We start from the raw sequence: 17,500 nt of genomic DNA on the forward strand, positions 1-17,500 counted from the left end.
ACTACTACTACTACTACTACTACTACTACTACTACTACTACTACTACTACTACTACTACTACTACTACTACTACTACTACTACTACTACTACTACTACTACTACTACTACTACTACTACTACTACTACTACTACTACTACTACTACTACTAGTAGTAGTAGTAGTAGTAGTAGTAGTAGTAGTAGTAGTAGTAGTAGTAGTAGTAGTAGTAGTAGTAGTAGTAGTAGTAGTAGTAGTAGTAGTAGTAGTAGTAGTAGTAGTAGTAGTAGTAGTAGTAGTAGTAGTAGTAGTAGTAGTAGTAGTAGTAGTAGTAGTAGTAGTAGTAGTAGTAGTAGTAGTAGTAGTAGTAGTAGTAGTAGTAGTAGTAGTAGTAGTAGTCTAGGCTGACTAACAGCCAACAATAGACTAACTCTCTAAAATATATTAACACGGACATATCAGCATGACATTTTATTATCGTTTATTGCAGAAAAGGGTTTTGCCCCACAGCTTTGACAAAAACAAAAAAAAAAAAACTTTTCTTATGCTGCAAAAAACAGAGATGCACCCCACTGATACTTTTCATAAAAAACAATTTCTCAGATTTTCTTAATTATTTTTTTCAGATGTTTAACAAAATATCTCTTTACAGAGCAAGAGTCAAACACTTTTAGTGGTGGGTATGTAGACCGTACAGGAGATACTGAGAAAGTATTGCAAAAGTAGAAAATATGAATTCTATGTTTTTGGTGGATAATTAACATCATTACGGGAATTGACCATGAAATGTAATTATGTAGTCAAAGGATTAAATATATCTTTTAACATTACGAAAAATTAAACTCGAACTCTATTTTGCTTTCTTAGAAGTTGCGCACAATGACTTCTAAGATTTGAAGAGTGGGGAGTTGCAAACCACAAAGAATTGGTTGTAGCGAATATTCTTCCGGGGTTTAACAATTTTTGAAAGCACAAAAAATCAACAAATAAATAAAGTTAAAAGAAAAACGTGCGGAGCAGTTTAGCAAACAAGCACGATTACCTACATATAACTTGACAAACAAAAACTCAAATTAAATGACAATAACAAAACCATCGCCATCAAGACCAACTTATCCTTTGTTAGCGCTGCATGCATATGAACCAACACACACACACATACACACACACACACACACACACACACACACACACACACACACACAAAATACATATGGTATACAGTGCTTGCGGTAATGTGAAAAAATTCAGTTACCTTTTCTGAAAGTTTCTATGTTAATGTTGAAACAATGTGCTACTTTGAACCGATAGAAATGTTGGACGGAAAATACATCTTGTGGAATGTAATGCAGTTCTTGCTAGCATTAAATGCTATTTATAGTTTATTTGTAGTTTGTGAGAGAGACTATGCACCTGACATTTCATACACATGCGTTTTCAATCGAAATACCTTCAAATTATATCTAACTTCAGTTACCTAAATCAGTTCTTAAACCGCCAGGCAAAGAAAACAGTGGAAAAGGTATGTCACAGAAGTCAGTGCCTCCTTGCCCTATGAATTAAGGAAAGGGTGCAGGAGATGGTGGTACACTTACGTTTTTTTGGGGGGTTTTTTTTTGAGAAACCAGCCTTCAGAAAAAAGGTTAGAAATCTCTGTGCGAAAGGATGTGTGACTGGGAAAGGGCATATGGAAAAATATTTCAGAGCGTAAGACTGAAAATGGGGCGTGAAAAAAGAAAGAGTAAGCCATGGCTGCTAGCAAACTGCTGTCTAAATACATGGAGGAGAGGAATACAAGCTTGACAGCCTGAAATATTGTTACTGAACTAACTTTCAGTTTTGGTTTTTCGTCATCTCTGAAGTATAGCACGAGGAGATAGAATTCATGGAAGAGTTTGACAACAACACGCGCTTTGGTGGTATGTGTATAGACCGAAAAAAATCTCATATCCTCCAAAGGCTGCGCGACTATATCATAGCAGTAATCTATTGAGGAAGTAACCTATATTTCTTACAGGGCAGAAGGCCCAGTTGCTGCACATGTACTAGTAAAAGCCATCTGAAGATCTGTCTAGAAGGGGAAAAGTGAAAAGCTGGAAGCTTAGGCTTGTCAGCAGCAAGAGAGGCAGCACAAGCAACAATATGCTCCATGACAACTGTCATCGTTGTTTGTAGAGCATTACTGGCTATAGCTTCAAGTATGGCCAAAGTAAAAGAGTACAAAACCACCTCATCCTCAGTGCCTCACTCTATTGTGTCAGCGACTATTTTTTTTTCCAGGGAGGTAATCGATTAAATACATCTTAGCAATTCACTATTAAAAAGACAAGAATAGTATTGACAATGACTTCGAAGTTTCGGCCAGCTAAGACATCATCGGACTATGTATGTATGTATGTATGTATGTATGTAAATGTGTCTATGTGTGTGTGTGTGTGTGAGAGAGAGAGAGAGAGAGAGAGAGAGAGAGAGAGAGAGAGAGAGAGAGAGAGAACGAGAGAAAGAAAGAGCGGGAGAGCGAGAGAGAAATAAAGAGAGAAAGAAAGAGTGAAGGAGAGAGAGAGATGAGAAAGAAAGAAAGAGAGAGAGAGAGAGAGAGAGAGAGAGAGAGAGAGAGAGAGATAAAGAGAGAAATAAAGAGAGAAAGAAAGAGCGGGAGAGCGAGAGAGAAATAAAGAGAGAAAGAAAGAGTGAAGGAGAGAGAGAGATAAAAAGAGAAAGAAAGAAAGAGAGAGAGAGAGAGAGAGCATATGGTCTAGTGGTTGGGGGTAATGCACTCCCGATCGTGAGATCGTGGTTTCAATTCCTGGGCCGGGAGGTGCGTTGTGTTCTTGCGCAAAACACTTCATCTCACGTTCATCTCAATGGGCCAAATGTATACATTTCCACGAAAAGAGGAATTAATCTACATCATTGAATGCAAACAAAGTCGCAGGTTCTACATCAGAATTTTCCTTCTCCTAGAGAGATGTCTAAATAAAGATTAAGCGTCTCTCTCACTCCAAGTTGTTGGATGGCCGTTGACCTTACTAATTTCGTCTGTTCTTTGATAGGTTTTACTTTTCGTCCCGCGGTGTGTTCAACGAAAGCCATCTTCCTTACCAAGCAGGCTTGGTAGGGTTGCCTCTTTAGTCGTTGACGGTCTGACCATGCGTCAAGTCGTACTGAATTACATGTTACTTGTAACACTGAAAGTGAAGGCAAGTGGCTTAGTTGGTTAGGGTGTTCAGCTCACGATCATAAGGTTGTGATTTCGAAAACCGGCAGCGCGTTGTGTCCCTGAGCAAGACACTTTATTTCACATAGCTCCAGTCCACTCATCTGGCAAAAATGAATAGTATCTGGATTTGAAAGGGCCAGCCTTGTCACATTCTGAGTCACGCTGAATCTCCCTGAGAACTGCGTTAAGGGTACGCGTGTCTGTGGAGTACTCAGCCACTTGCACGTTTATTTCACGAGCAGGCTGTTCTGTTGGTCGGATCAACTGGAACGCTCATCGTCGTAATCGACGGAGTGCCAGTAACACTAAGAGTGACCTGATGTTCATATACACAAAGAAGCTGCGTCTACCGAATTCATTCACAAGTCATTAATCGGCGCTAAGGTTATAATAGAAGCAACTTTCTCAAAATGTTGCGCTGTGGGACTGAACCTGAAGCCTGCGTGTCTGCGAAGCAAACTTCTTAACTACACGGCCATGTTAATTTATACCTTCCGCCTTTTATCTTTACTTCAGTCATTGGACGGCAACTATATTGGGAGCCGCCTTGAAGGGTTTAGTCGAGCAAATAGACCCCAGTATATATTTTAAAATCTGGTACTTATTCTATCAGCCGCTTTTGCGAAAAAAACTAAGTTACAGGAACATAAACAAACCAAAACCGGTTGTGAAGCGGATGGAGACCAATACGCACACACTTATACACACACACGCACGCACACACACATCTATCTATCTATCTATCTATCTATCTGTCTGTCTGTCTGTCTGTCTGTCTGTCTATCCATCTATCTATCTATCACAAAACATACGACGAGCTTCTTTCAGTTTCCGCCTATCTAATCAACTCATAAGGTTTTGGTCACCCCAAGGCTATAGTAGAAAATACTTGCCCTAGGTGCCGCGCAGCAGGACTGAACCTAAGATCACATTGCTAGGAAGCGAGTTTCTCAGCTACACAGCCACGCCTGTGCCTGTAGCCACGCCCTCTATCCACCTAATTACGCACACACACACACACACACACACACACACACACACACACACACACACACGGTATACTTGTAAGGTGTTTTAAGTACATTTGACATTTCATCAACGCTTTTTATCAACGTTAGTGTCGTCTACAGAATCAAGTTAACATCATGTAATACAGGTATAAATATAAATCGTACTTTTAAGAACAGATTGAGATGAATCGAGTTACACATAACTGGGAGGTATTTCGATTGAAAAGACGTGTGTGTAAAAACTACTTGTATTCTAAAAGTAACATTTAACCCCAAAACGTTGATGGCCTTTTGTCAAAATATGAAATGGATGTGTGTGTGTGTGTGTGTGTGTGTGTGTGTGTGTGTGTGTGTGTGTGTGTGTGTGTGTGTGTCTATATATTCTGTTATTCTTTTATTCTTTTATTTGTTTCAATCATTTGACTGCAGCCATGCTGGAGCACCGCCTTTAGTCGAACAAATCGACCCCCAGGACTAATTCTTTGTAAGCCTAATACTTATTCTATCGATCACTTTTGCCGAGCCGCTAAGTTACGGAGACGTAAACACACCAGCATCAGATGTCAAGTGATGGAGGAGGGACAAACACAGACACAGACACACACACACATACACACTCACACACACACACATATAGGACGGGCTTCTTTCAGTTTCCTCTACCAAATCCACTCACAAGGCTTTGGTCGACCGGAGGCTATAGCAGAAGCTACTTGCCCAAGGTGCTACGCAGTGGGACTGAACTCAGAACCATGTGGTTGGTAAGCAAGCTACTTACCACACAGCCACTTCTTCTTCTTCTTCTTTTTCTTCTTCTTCTTCTTCTTCTTCTCAGAGCACCCGGTCTTGTTTGTTCTGTTTGCTCGGTCTTCTTTTCTCTTTTCGTACATGAAAAGCTTTGATACTTGGTTGTTAATTGTCGTGGGAGCACCATCTTCCTAGCTACGCTAGTGTGTGAGACATTCAATATCCAATTACCAATCTCAAAATCCTAGCTGTCTCGGCAGAGCAGTTTTCTGAGCTTGCTCTGTTCTCATGTCAATTCCAATTTCTCGAACTTGGTTGTTAGTACTCCGGGTTCCCCTATGACTACTGGAATGACAGACACTCTCCTCAAAGTCCACATTTAATCTTTTTTAGGTATTGCAATATCTATAATCTTGGTTTCCTTCTTCCTTTATCTAACACAACAATATCTGATCTCCGAGCATCGATTAGGGAGTCACATTGGATTGTAAAATCCGACATTAGCTTATATTCCTTGTTCTCAATGACTCATTCTGGTTGATGTTCGTACCATTTCCCTGCTCTGTTCAGGCCGTATTTTTCACATAGCCATAGTGGACGAACTTAGCCACGTTATAGTCTCTCCTTTTGTAGTGCTTTTGTGCCAGCTTTCTACACTCACTCACAATGTGAAAGTGTTTCGTTTCTGCTGTCACATATTCTACAAAGGGGCGATTGGCTACTGTTATCTATTTGGAACTTGGTGTAATTAGTTTTCAGAGCTTGTTCCTGGGCGCTGCATATCAATACCTCAGCGCATCCTTTCAAATCACTTTTTCTTAGCCATCTCCAAGTGTTGATCATGTCTTTTCCTTCAATTTCTCTGAGGTATTGTCCATGCAGTAATTTTATTTTCCAGTTGTTTACTCTTTTTTCTTCTTTTTGTTTTTTAAATGTTTGTGGGTGCACCACATTTTCGGTATGTATTGTACTGTTAATTCTAACAGCAGCAAGCAAGGATTCACTGTGCTCTTTGATGTACCATCCCAGACTGTTATTTTCGTTGATAACACAGATCTTGCATCCTATGAAGTCTCTTCCTCCCTGTTCCTAGGTACACACAGTCTATCGGTATCGCTTTTGGGGCTTGTTAATTGTTATCACTTTTCTGGTTTTCCTGTTCATTTCCTCAAGCTCGTTCTTTATCCACCTAACAACACCTGCGCCTTAGCGCATTAAGTAAACAGCCCACGTGTTCATTGCTTTGATCTTGATTTTTTTTTCATTGAGCTTACTTCCCATAATTAATTTGGTTCTTCTGAGATATTCTCGCCTAAAGCTTTCCTTCATTTCACTTTCCTTGATTTTGTCGTATTCGAAAATCCCCAGATATTTATATCCATTAGTTTCAATATCCTTGATTTTCTCGCCGTTGGGTAGTTCTACACCATCAGACGACACTACTTAAACCCCAGAGGTGACATTAACTTTACATTGTGAGTTCAAATTCCGCCGAGGTCGACTTTGCCTTTCATCCTTTTGGGGTCGATAAATTAAGTACCAGTTGCGTACTGGGGGTCGATCTGATCGACTGGCCTCTCCCTCAAAATTTCAGGCCTTGTGCCTAGAGTAGAAAAAAAGGAAAAAAATATATATATGCATACAACATATATAAGCATACCACACCTTTTAGTCCCAAACTCCATTCCGATATCCTTACTGAATATCTGCACTGATGAAACTAGGCCATTTATTTACGTTCGGTCTTCCCAAAAATCTTTAAGTCATCCATAATAACAGATGATTTAATTTTCCTCCACTTTTCAAGGTGAACTCCGATGTCACTTTCTGTAGTATCTGTGTGATGTGTATCACACAAATCACGAACAGCAATGGTGATAGGTTTTCTCTTTGAAATATGCTTCTCGGTGTTAATCCTTGCTAAAATATTTTCCACATGAAGTTAACGCTGTGTTCCAGCTTTTCTGTCGTCGTCATCATCATCATCATCATCATTGCCTTTGCGCAGCTTCTAACGCTGGAGATGTACTGCGGTGTCAGCTGTTCACTACCAGTGAACTAAGGTAACACCTCTTATTTTTCGAGCCCCTTCCGGAGTATTCGAGTGGTTCCAGGCAGTGCTATTTTCTGCAAGTGCTCCACCCTTATTGCAACCCCTATTTATTCCATGTACTTCTCGAGATTTTTACTCACTGTTCCCAAAGCTCCGACAATTATTTGTACTACTACCACCTTTTTCATCGACCACAACTGCTTAACCTCCCAAGCTAACCTGTCATATCTATCGACTTTTCTTTCTTCCTTATCGCATACCTTGTTGTCAGCTGGGCATGCTATATCTATGATCCAGCATAGTTTGTTTTCTTTCTCAATTAAGACTATGTCTGACTTCCTATTCTGAAAACTCACGCCTTACTTTGCTGGGTATGATGGAAAGTGTCAGCTGTCCACAGCCAGCAGACTAAGGTGATACTTGTTTACTGGTCATGCTTCAAAAACCCTGTGAAGAATTTTTGCAGTTCCAAGTAATGCTGATTTCTGTAGGTGTTCCACCTTCACACTTATATCAATCATTTTAAGCCATGCTGGTAGTTGAGTGCTGATGCTTTCAAGTGCACCAATTACTATTGGTATCACGTCTACTCTCCTCATTGACTACAACCTTCGTATTTCCCACTTCAAATCGTCATAGTTATTTATTTTTTCTTCTTCTTTCTCTTTGATCCTGTTGTCACCAGGACATGCTATATTGATTATCATGTATGTTCTTTCTTTTTTATTCACCACAACAATGTCCAGTTTCCGATGTCTGGTCAGGTAATCGCACTGAATCACTGTATCCTACAGGATTTTGCAATTCTCATTCTCGGTGACTCTTTCTGGGGTTTGCTCATACCACGTCTTTGGTCTTGGTAGGCCGTGATTTCCACAGAGCTCCCAATAGATCATTCTTGTCACATTGTCATATTGTCTTTTGTATTCGCGTTGTGCCAATTTCGGGCATTCGCTAACGATGTGCTACACCGTTTCACCCTTCTCACCATACATTCTGTATTTGTCGCTGTCGGTAGTTTGTCTATTCTGCACTTCACATAGTTGGTCCTTAACTCTTGCTCTTGAGCTGCGCATATAAATGATTCTGTCTCTATTTTCGGGTCACTCTTCCTCCTCCCCTCCTCCTCCTTCTATATATATATATATATCTTATAGTAAAAATGGATACATAAGGGTGGAAAATCACAGGAACAATACCATATGTCCAACGTAAGATACAATATGTGTGTTCAATTCCTTCAAGAATCAATAAATGAATTTATAGTATTCAGTCTCTAAAGTGTCTAAAAGGTACGGTAAAAAGACCAGCAAATACAACAATAAAAACTTTAGAAATATCATGAATGTTCAAAATATTTATTAAAAGAATATTTATAAATATGCATGATTTCTAAGTTGTATAAAAATATGACAAATTAAAGTTAAAACATTACGATGTGTAAACATACATTATGATATAACATATAATGGGTAAATATATACGGTATGATGAAGTTATAAATTTACATGTATTATATTAAAAACGTGTACATTAGGACAGGATTAAAAAAAAACAAAAAAAAAACATATAATATAAAAGTTAAGTTAAAAGTATGCATCTACGGACCGTTTCTGAGATGTGTCTATTAATATGGTGTTGTACTCATATTAGAGATTAGACACTCCCTTCATCAGGATGATTGTTTTACATATAGAGTAGAAGGAAAAAAATATAGAGAACATAAAAAGTTTAGAGTGATATAATACAATATACAAGTAAAACAACTGGACACAACACCTTACATCACGGTTCCTTTTTCCTCAATTGCGGAATTACGTATATATATAAGAAAAAAAAAAAAAAAAAAAAAAAAAAACCCCCGAAGAATATGTATTAATACCTAATTAGCATAGGTTGATAAATTAAATTAAATCACTAGCTTAATCATATCTTATTGCGGATTAATTCATAATAATATTTTGTTTGTATTTTATTTCCATGTTTAATTTTATTTAATTTTATTTCTTATTTCATTTATTAATCCATTTATAAGTTTATCCCTAATCATCTATACAAGTTCAAATTATACTAGTTCTATTCCGGCCTGCTTATATAATGTCTATTGGTACTTCTATTTATTTTATTTTATAATATTATTTTTCTTCCTTATATATTAAATTATATTGTATTATTTTTATAACTATTAACTCATGGAAGTTTTCCTATCTAAATCATTATTATTACTATTCTAAGTTCGAATTCATGCTATGATCTATTACAGTCACTATTCGCCCTAACCTTCTCTTTAAATTTCCTATTCTTTTTGAATTTCATAATGAATGTTGACTGAATTTTATGCGTGCATGCTGGGATTGCATCAGTAAACCTGTTTAGCATGGTATTATTATGGTTTTTCAGTATTAAATATGCCTCTCTAATGCATAATCCACATCTGTTAGATCCAACTCCGAACGGATGGGCGTTAGCCAAGATGGACCATGATAGTTCGAATGTTGTGTTTCTTTCCTTAAGGTCATGTATAAACGATGCCAATGCTGTAGATGCCCTATATTTTGAGTTATTAAATGAGCTCATATGGCTTCTATATCTTTGTTTAAAATCGATCGAGCTACCTATGTACTCTTTTCTCTTTCCGTTCTGCATAAGAACGGTACATTTGTAAATTACGTTAGTCCGGCAGCAATTTCCGCTAATCGGACATTTCGAGGGAACTCTACAATTACATTTGGCTTGCGGCTTATAGGTTTTATTCTTAACTTTATTATTACAGCTATCTTCTCTATCGTTGCTATTATCATTAGTATTAATATCGTTCCCATCTCCAACTGTATCCCTAACATCACTTTTTTGTGTTTTAATACAAGGTACATTAATTTCAGTTTTTGTATTAGTAGTATTGTTACTAGGTCTCAAATTATCATATTTATTTCCATCAGGGTTATCCTCATTAATGTTCCTACTATCATTATAGTGTCTAATTTTATTCCTATTCATTTTAGAGATGATAGATCCTACATTTGGAGTAGCGGAATAGGCTAATTTTATTGTTGATTTATTACAAATGGTGTAGTACTTGTGGTGCTTAGGGAAATTTTCCTTTAATATTTTAAAAAATAATTTAGGAAGACCTCTTACTCTTAGTGAGAAGGGAGGGGCGAACCAGATAACATGACGGATGCATCCGTAGATGCATACTTTTAACTTAACTTTTATATTATATGTTTTTTTTTGTTTTTTTTAAATCCTGTCCTAATGTACACGTTTTTAATATAATACATGTAAATTTATAACTTCATCATACCGTATATATTTACCCATTATATGTTATATCATAATGTATGTTTACACATCGTAATGTTTTAACTTTAATTTGTCATATTTTTATACAACTTAGAAATCATGCATATTTATAAATATTCTTTTAATAAATATTTTGAACATTCATGATATTTCTAAAGTTTTTATTGTTGTATTTGCTGGTCCTTTTACCGTACCTTTTAGACATTTTAGAGACTGAATACTATAAATTCATTTATTGATTCTTGAAGGAATTGAACACACATATTGTATCTTACGTTGGACATATGGCATTGTTCCTGTGATTTTCCACCCTTATGTATCCATTTTTACTATAAGATGAATTCTAGCTCATGCTGAGCACTTCAACTCTGGCCCGTCTTTATGTATTGTTATATTAACAATACATAATTATACAAAAAATTACAGTATATATATATACATATATATATATATATATACACACACACACACACACACACACACACACACACACACACACACACACAAACACATATATATATATATATAAATATATAGTTTTAGGGAAAAGAGCCAAGGTTCATGAACCCATCGATGAAAATCCACATTATCTTTATCTTATGATATTTACTTTGTATTATATTATACTCATTTATTGTGCTTTTAATTATTAATTTTTCTATACGTGACAGTGGACTTTCATCGATGAGTTCATGAACCTTGGTTCTTTTCCCTAAAACTATATATTTATATATATTTTACTCTGTAAAGCCCAATTTAATTTTAATTTTTTATAAATTGATTTTAATTGAGTTTTTACCTGTAATTATACCTGTATTATATACATACATATATATATATATATATATGAAGGCGGCGGCGAGCTAGCAGAAACGCTAGCACGCCGGGCGAAATGCTTTCTTCTATCTTTACATTGTGAGTTCAAATTCCGCCGAGGTCGACTTTGCCTTTCATCCTTTCGGGGTCGATAAATTAAGTACCAGTTGCGTACTGGAGTCGACCTGATCGACTGGCCTCCTCCCCAAAAATTTCAGGCCTTGTGCCTAGAGTAGAAAAAAAGGGAAAAAAAATATATGCATCTTTTAGCTTTCACTTATTTCAGTCATTAAAACGAATCATCCCCAGTACTCATTTGTAAAACCCGATACTTATTTTATCAGTCTCTTTTTGCCGAACCGCTAAGTTACGGGGACATAAACACACCAACAGCAGTTGTCAAACGGTAGTGAATAAACACACACACACACACACACACACATAAAGCATAAAGATTTAGGAGGAATGAGAGGTGAATATATTTATTAAACCACTTGACATCTTTAGGGAGTTACAGCCGTTTCACAACTTCTTTATACAGTAATAATTTCAGCATAGAATAAATTGTGTTTGTATAAATATACATGCTACGCATTATTCAATACAATTGTATATTTACAAATCAATGCAAATAGAAAAAAAGTTAGCTTATCAGATCACCAGAACATCATAGTTACACCAAAGATTTTATTCTGATCCGATAGCCTAGTCCGTTAGTCCGTGATAGCTAGTTGATTCTCTGAATTCATACCTTATACAACAAGTGTGTGTGTTTGTGTGCGTGATGGGCTTCCTTCAATTTCCATTTACAAATGCACTCACAAAATTTTGGTCAGCTCGAGGCTCTAATATAAGATACTTGCCCAAGGTAACTGAAGTGGGACTGAACTCAGAACCATATATGATAGGGAAGCAAACCTCTTACCACAGAGCCACGCATGCACCTATGCAAACTACACATACACACGCACGCACGCATGCACGCACGCACGCACGCACGCACGCACACACACGCACGCACACACACACACACACACACACACACACACACACACACAGGTGACATTAACTTTTCTTTCATCAACAGGGTTGAAAAGTGGTTCAATGCTGGGAAGAAAACATTTTAGGTAAGATGTCACCCTGAAATATTCTTGTTGATAGCTTAATTCTGTTAATGACAAAAAACGGTAGCTTCAGTTCTTATCGATAGATCTGTGTATCAAGCTGTCAGTCTCTTAAGGGCATCGATTATAGTAGTTGAAATCTTGGCAAGGCACAGTAACGTTATGGTCAGAACAAATCAATCATAGTTCAGACATTGAGTCAGCACATTTCTGAATGCCACTTTACTATTCCTTAAGGACAGCTTTGTTGATAAAGAGCTGGTTTGTACAACCCCAAACTCCTCTTCTTCTTTCTGCTTGTTACATTTTATGCTCTGCAGTGATTTTGGAGGAATACACTCTAGCAACTCTTTGTACGACTGATACTTTACATTGGAGCATGTTGTAGGCTTATATTTTGGTCACAGTCGTCTCCTCATTGTTACAGGTACATGAACAAGTCATGTTGCTTTGGCACCTGTTAGCCAACCTGATACATCTAGCGTAGTGTTAATTTTCTTTTGAACAAGTTAACGAAGGCTGTCTTGTTAAATGTGAGCTTTCTGTATTAATAACTGACTATCAAGTCTCTGATTTTCCATCTAGTTGTTTAGCTTCGGTTATCGCATCTACATGGTTTATTTGTATCTCTGTCCATTTTGTGCATCAGATATTTTATTATATATATACACCACCTGTAGTTACTCGGTGTTGTTTCCGATATTGTTTTTGGTGAAGTAGCGAGTTGGACGGAGCTGCTCTTCTTTGCGTCTCCTGTCGCGATGCGTGTTCATCTGGTATCTCAGATAAAAACCTGTCCAGACGTATAAAAACCTGTCTAACACCATGTAGATATCTAAGGTTGCCTGAAAGTATGTTGAACAATTGCAGGCCCTTAATACCCAGACTATTGCAGTACTATGTCCTTATATATATATATATATATATATATATATATATATATATATATATATATATATATATATACATATATACATATGATAGGTCGCTAGCCACTACACATTCTTTTTTCTCCCTCCTTTTTTTCTCTCTTTGTTTCTCTCTGTGTTCCTTTCTGTGGAAGAACGTAGGCTCGAAACGTTAAAGACTTTTTCACTTCCCGAGCGTTATACTAATACATATGTTTGTTTTCTACACCACCTGTCTTCGTCTGATGCACTATATATATATAGTGAAAATATGTGGAAAACATATATAAAAAAAGAGGGAAGAGAAATGCCTTTGTTTCAAAAAGTTTTAATATCTTTTTATAATAAAATATATATACATATTTTATGGATGGTAAAAGTCTCATAAAATGTAATGATATCCAACTAGTTTTCGCTATTTAAATTAGCTTTTCAAGGGACATTGCGAAGTAATAATTCTGTGAGACAAGGAATCACGCCATTTTGGATTTCTTGAGAAGTAAAAATGAATGGAGAGAGTGGCTAAGGGAAGCAACAGGTAGCAAGGGGGACAACTACCTTCTCAGTATTATTGAATAATGGTAAATAAATTTGATTTTGAAATAGGAATGTGTAGGGATCATGTGGTCAAGTTTGTATATGAAGGTGTAGTCTGTACTTTTGTATAAGTAGGTTTTCCTTGTTTAGGCGTTCTTGTAAGGAGATTGAATATTTGCATTGGTATAATGGAAAAATATGGAAAATTCGGTGTTTTATTTCTTGCGCATCTGTCAATATGTTCACTCAGAGCTATCTGTCTGTATTGAGGAAAACGAATCTGTTCTTTAAGTAGCGTAATTCTGCGTCTCATAGTAAGGCTCGTTTGGCCCACATAATTGTGGTCACAACCTGAGCAGGTTAGGACATAAATTAGGTTCTGAGAGGCACATGTGAAGTTGGTTTTAATTTTAAAATGTTCTCCGTGCTGGAATGCATTTGTTAGGAGTCTCTTAAGTGATTTGCGTTTGAAGAGTTTATGTGTATTCAGAATGTTCATTTTCGGGTCTTGAGTGAGCAGAGGGAGATTTTGTACAACTGTGTTGTATGCATCATTGTTTCTGGGGTTGTGGGTTGATAAGTATGGGAGTGATTTAAGGTGAGGCGTGGTGTTGTGTGTTTGTGTCCAATTTTGTGCCTCTCAGAACCTAATTTATGTATGCATGCATGCATGTACGTACACATGCATACATGCTGATATTCATACACTGTACGACTACTTTCCTTCTAAATTTGTGCACACACATACCTACGTACATACATGCATACATACATACGTACGTACATACATACATACATACATACATACATACATACATACATACATACATATATACATACATACATATAAGCATGCGTACAGACTTACATACACACGCTTATGTATCTATAAATTTAGAGGGTAAGTTGTGAGGTTGATCATGAATATTGACAATATAGTTGGGGAAGGGACACAATACCTCTGGGATACATTTTTCATACTAAATACAAATACAAGAGAGTTGCATATATCAATATAATGAATTGGAAAATTGTGGCTCACTACGATTTGCATTTTTTCTTGCTTCCCCCATCACATGCTTCCGGGTTCAGTACCACCGCATGACACCTTGGGCAAATGTCTTCTACTATTGCCTCGGGCTTACGAAAGCTTTGTAAGTGGATTTGATAGACGGAAACTGAAAACAACCGGTCGCGCGCGCGTGTGTGTGTGTGTGTGTGTGTGTCTTTGTGTTTGTGCTTGTACCCCATCATCGCCTGACAACCATTGTTGCTGTGTTGGTGTACTTACGTCTCCGTAACTTAGCGGTTCAGTGAAAAGAAACCTATAGAATAAGTACCGTGCTTTAAAAAAAATAAGTTCTGTGGTCGATTCATTCGACTAAAAATTCTCCAAGGTGGTGCCCCAGCATGGCCGCATTTAAATGATTGAAAGAAGTAAAAAGTAAAAAGTTAAAGATTTCCTAAAGCAAAAGATGAATTTTTGCGTTAGAGTTATCTCCCTTGATTGAAGCTGCTTTTTGGCAATTACTGTACGAACAATGTTGTTCGGCAACGTCAACAGAATCGCCTTTCTCTAACAGTGAAGGACTGTCCATCGGTGACATTCCCTGTTTAGCTGACGGATCGTGCAGTTTCCACTCGACAAAGGCTGTGCATTCACCAGTATGATTTGAAAAAACACATTTACCACTATAATGCTGCATTTTCTGTATTTTCCAAAACTTTATATGAATTGATTTTATTGGAGTTATTTCCCCTTATCGTAGCATCGAAATTTCTTACATTTTGAACAAGTTTCTTACATTTTGTCAACAGATTGTATAGATAAACTCAATTAATCGAAGTCTTTGTCTCACTGTATACATATACGAGATGTCATCATTCTAATTTAGCAGCAATACTCTTATACATACACGCATACACACACAAACCACAGGAAGGTTTCGTGATGTTGCGATTTCAGTTCATGTGTGTGTGTATGTCTGTATATGTGTGTCCATTGTTATCATTGGGCGGATCGAGATGTGCTCAGAGAGACAAAACTACACTCATATACGAGCATTGCTGATTACTGGGGTTATGTCGAACAGTTGGTCTCGCGTGTAGAACGAAACCAGCTATCGGACGAATTTATCGTGAGAATCGTTCCACCATCCACCTTTAACAAACTAAGGCAGGCAGTGTTCTTCTGTCTAACGGCTATGGCAACAGAGGTTATGTGGTGGACGAGGTTGAAACGACCGAGGAAAGATACCTTACTGGTCAAGCCCTCATCGACTTCTTAAGTTCCACCTGTAAATGAAAGTGAGAGTGGAGAGGAAAGCACTACCTCCCAGTGAATTTATGAAAAATAGGTGACATGGGCGAAAAGGGTTAAGGTGAATGGTATTACTTTAAGCATGCATATCTAGATTGGGGAACAACAGTTGGGAGAAGGCACGTATCCTTCGCGTTCAGGGAAATTATGGGTCTACCAAGCTCCTAGATTGGCCTTAGTTGGAGTTTCTACTGTACCAGGAGGACTGCATAATTCATGTGACCGCATACTTTGTTTATGTATATACTTTTATACTATTTCACCGTGTTTTCCCTTTTTTGACCCTTTTTATGTAAACCTCGACACAAATTGTAACTGTCATTGTGGTGTCCCCCAGATATAGGGTCCTGTGACAAATAAAAAAAATTATATATCATTGTTTTTTTAGCGTTGACGCCACATCAGTGACTTGATGGCCAAAAAGTTCGCGCCAACTCGATTTCCAAACTTTTCAACTATAACAAAATGATATACATACTACGATTCAAGTTCTATTACACCCGTTTGTATAGAAAAAGTTTGTACATATGAAGTAAACAGAAATGGCGTTTAACATTTACAACTGTTTCAGCAGAATTTTATTTAATGCTGTTATAAAAGATAACCGAAACAGCTGCCGTAAATTCTAAACGTCATATCTGTTTACTTTATACATAGCCTACGCCAAGGACCAACCCATGAGTCGGATCTATGGTCCAAATTGGATTGGCACTCGCATATCTAAGATAACTTGCCATCACTTGATGTTTTTCAATGTTGCTTATTTCATTATGAGCTCTATGTTATCGTGTCTAGCCATTTCTGGTGTCCTACGAGTTGTTATGACTTGATTCTATACTATATATATATATATATATATGCGAGTAAAAATAAATACAAAAAAGGTGGGTTTTTTTGTATGATTGTGTATAGAGGAATATATTATTTTGCTTAAAAGAGTTCCAACACTGTCTGTTTTTTATGTTTTATTTATATTCCTGCAGAACTAATGTGGGGTATAGAATATGGAATATACAATATACAATATAAAATAAAATAAAATAAAAATGGATGGCACCATGAAAGAAAGTATTGAATGTAGATGAAATATTGAGTGTTCAATATAAAGGATCAAATATATAAATATATAAATATAAATATATATATATAAAGGCGACTCGAGTTTCAGGGCTATTTCCCTTCGTCATGGCCGGTATGACAGACAAGAGTCATACAAAACATCGGAATGTAGCTCAGTCCACTAACGAAATATCCAATTAACGATATTCGATATTTAATTTAATTTAATTCAATTTCTCAAATTGAAGTAATTGGACATGGAAACAGTTGTAAGCGAAACTGGGTTTGATATTGTTCAGAATTTAATTATGTTCTAATAAACTGATGTCTATATGTCAATTTCTCCGTTTCTTTTTTATCATATATATATATATATATATATGCGCAGGAGTGACCCGTGAGGTAAGAAGCTTGCTTCCCAACC

At 36.9% G+C, this 17,500-nt stretch overlaps 1 protein-coding gene across 10 annotated transcripts in view; it reads left to right on the forward strand.

Annotated features, from left to right (window-relative positions):
• The window catches only part of LOC106870292 (large neutral amino acids transporter small subunit 2), a 280,148-nt gene that overhangs the window by 6,664 nt on the left and 255,984 nt on the right, over positions 1–17,500 (forward strand). For 2 of the 10 annotated variants that reach the window (XM_052970761.2, XM_089358901.1), the window contains exon 2: positions 12,216–12,255. The exons of the other annotated variants lie outside the window; for them this stretch is intronic. In XM_052970761.2, the coding sequence (XP_052826721.1) occupies positions 12,233–12,255 (23 nt within the window). In that variant the 5' untranslated portion in view covers positions 12,216–12,232. The remainder of the gene's footprint in view (positions 1–12,215; positions 12,256–17,500) is intronic. 10 annotated transcript variants of the gene reach the window in all.

Source organism: Octopus bimaculoides, chromosome 1 (genome assembly GCF_046866305.1).
Source record: "Octopus bimaculoides isolate indiv1 chromosome 1, ASM4686630v1, whole genome shotgun sequence".
NCBI lineage: Eukaryota > Metazoa > Mollusca > Cephalopoda > Octopoda > Octopodidae > Octopus > Octopus bimaculoides.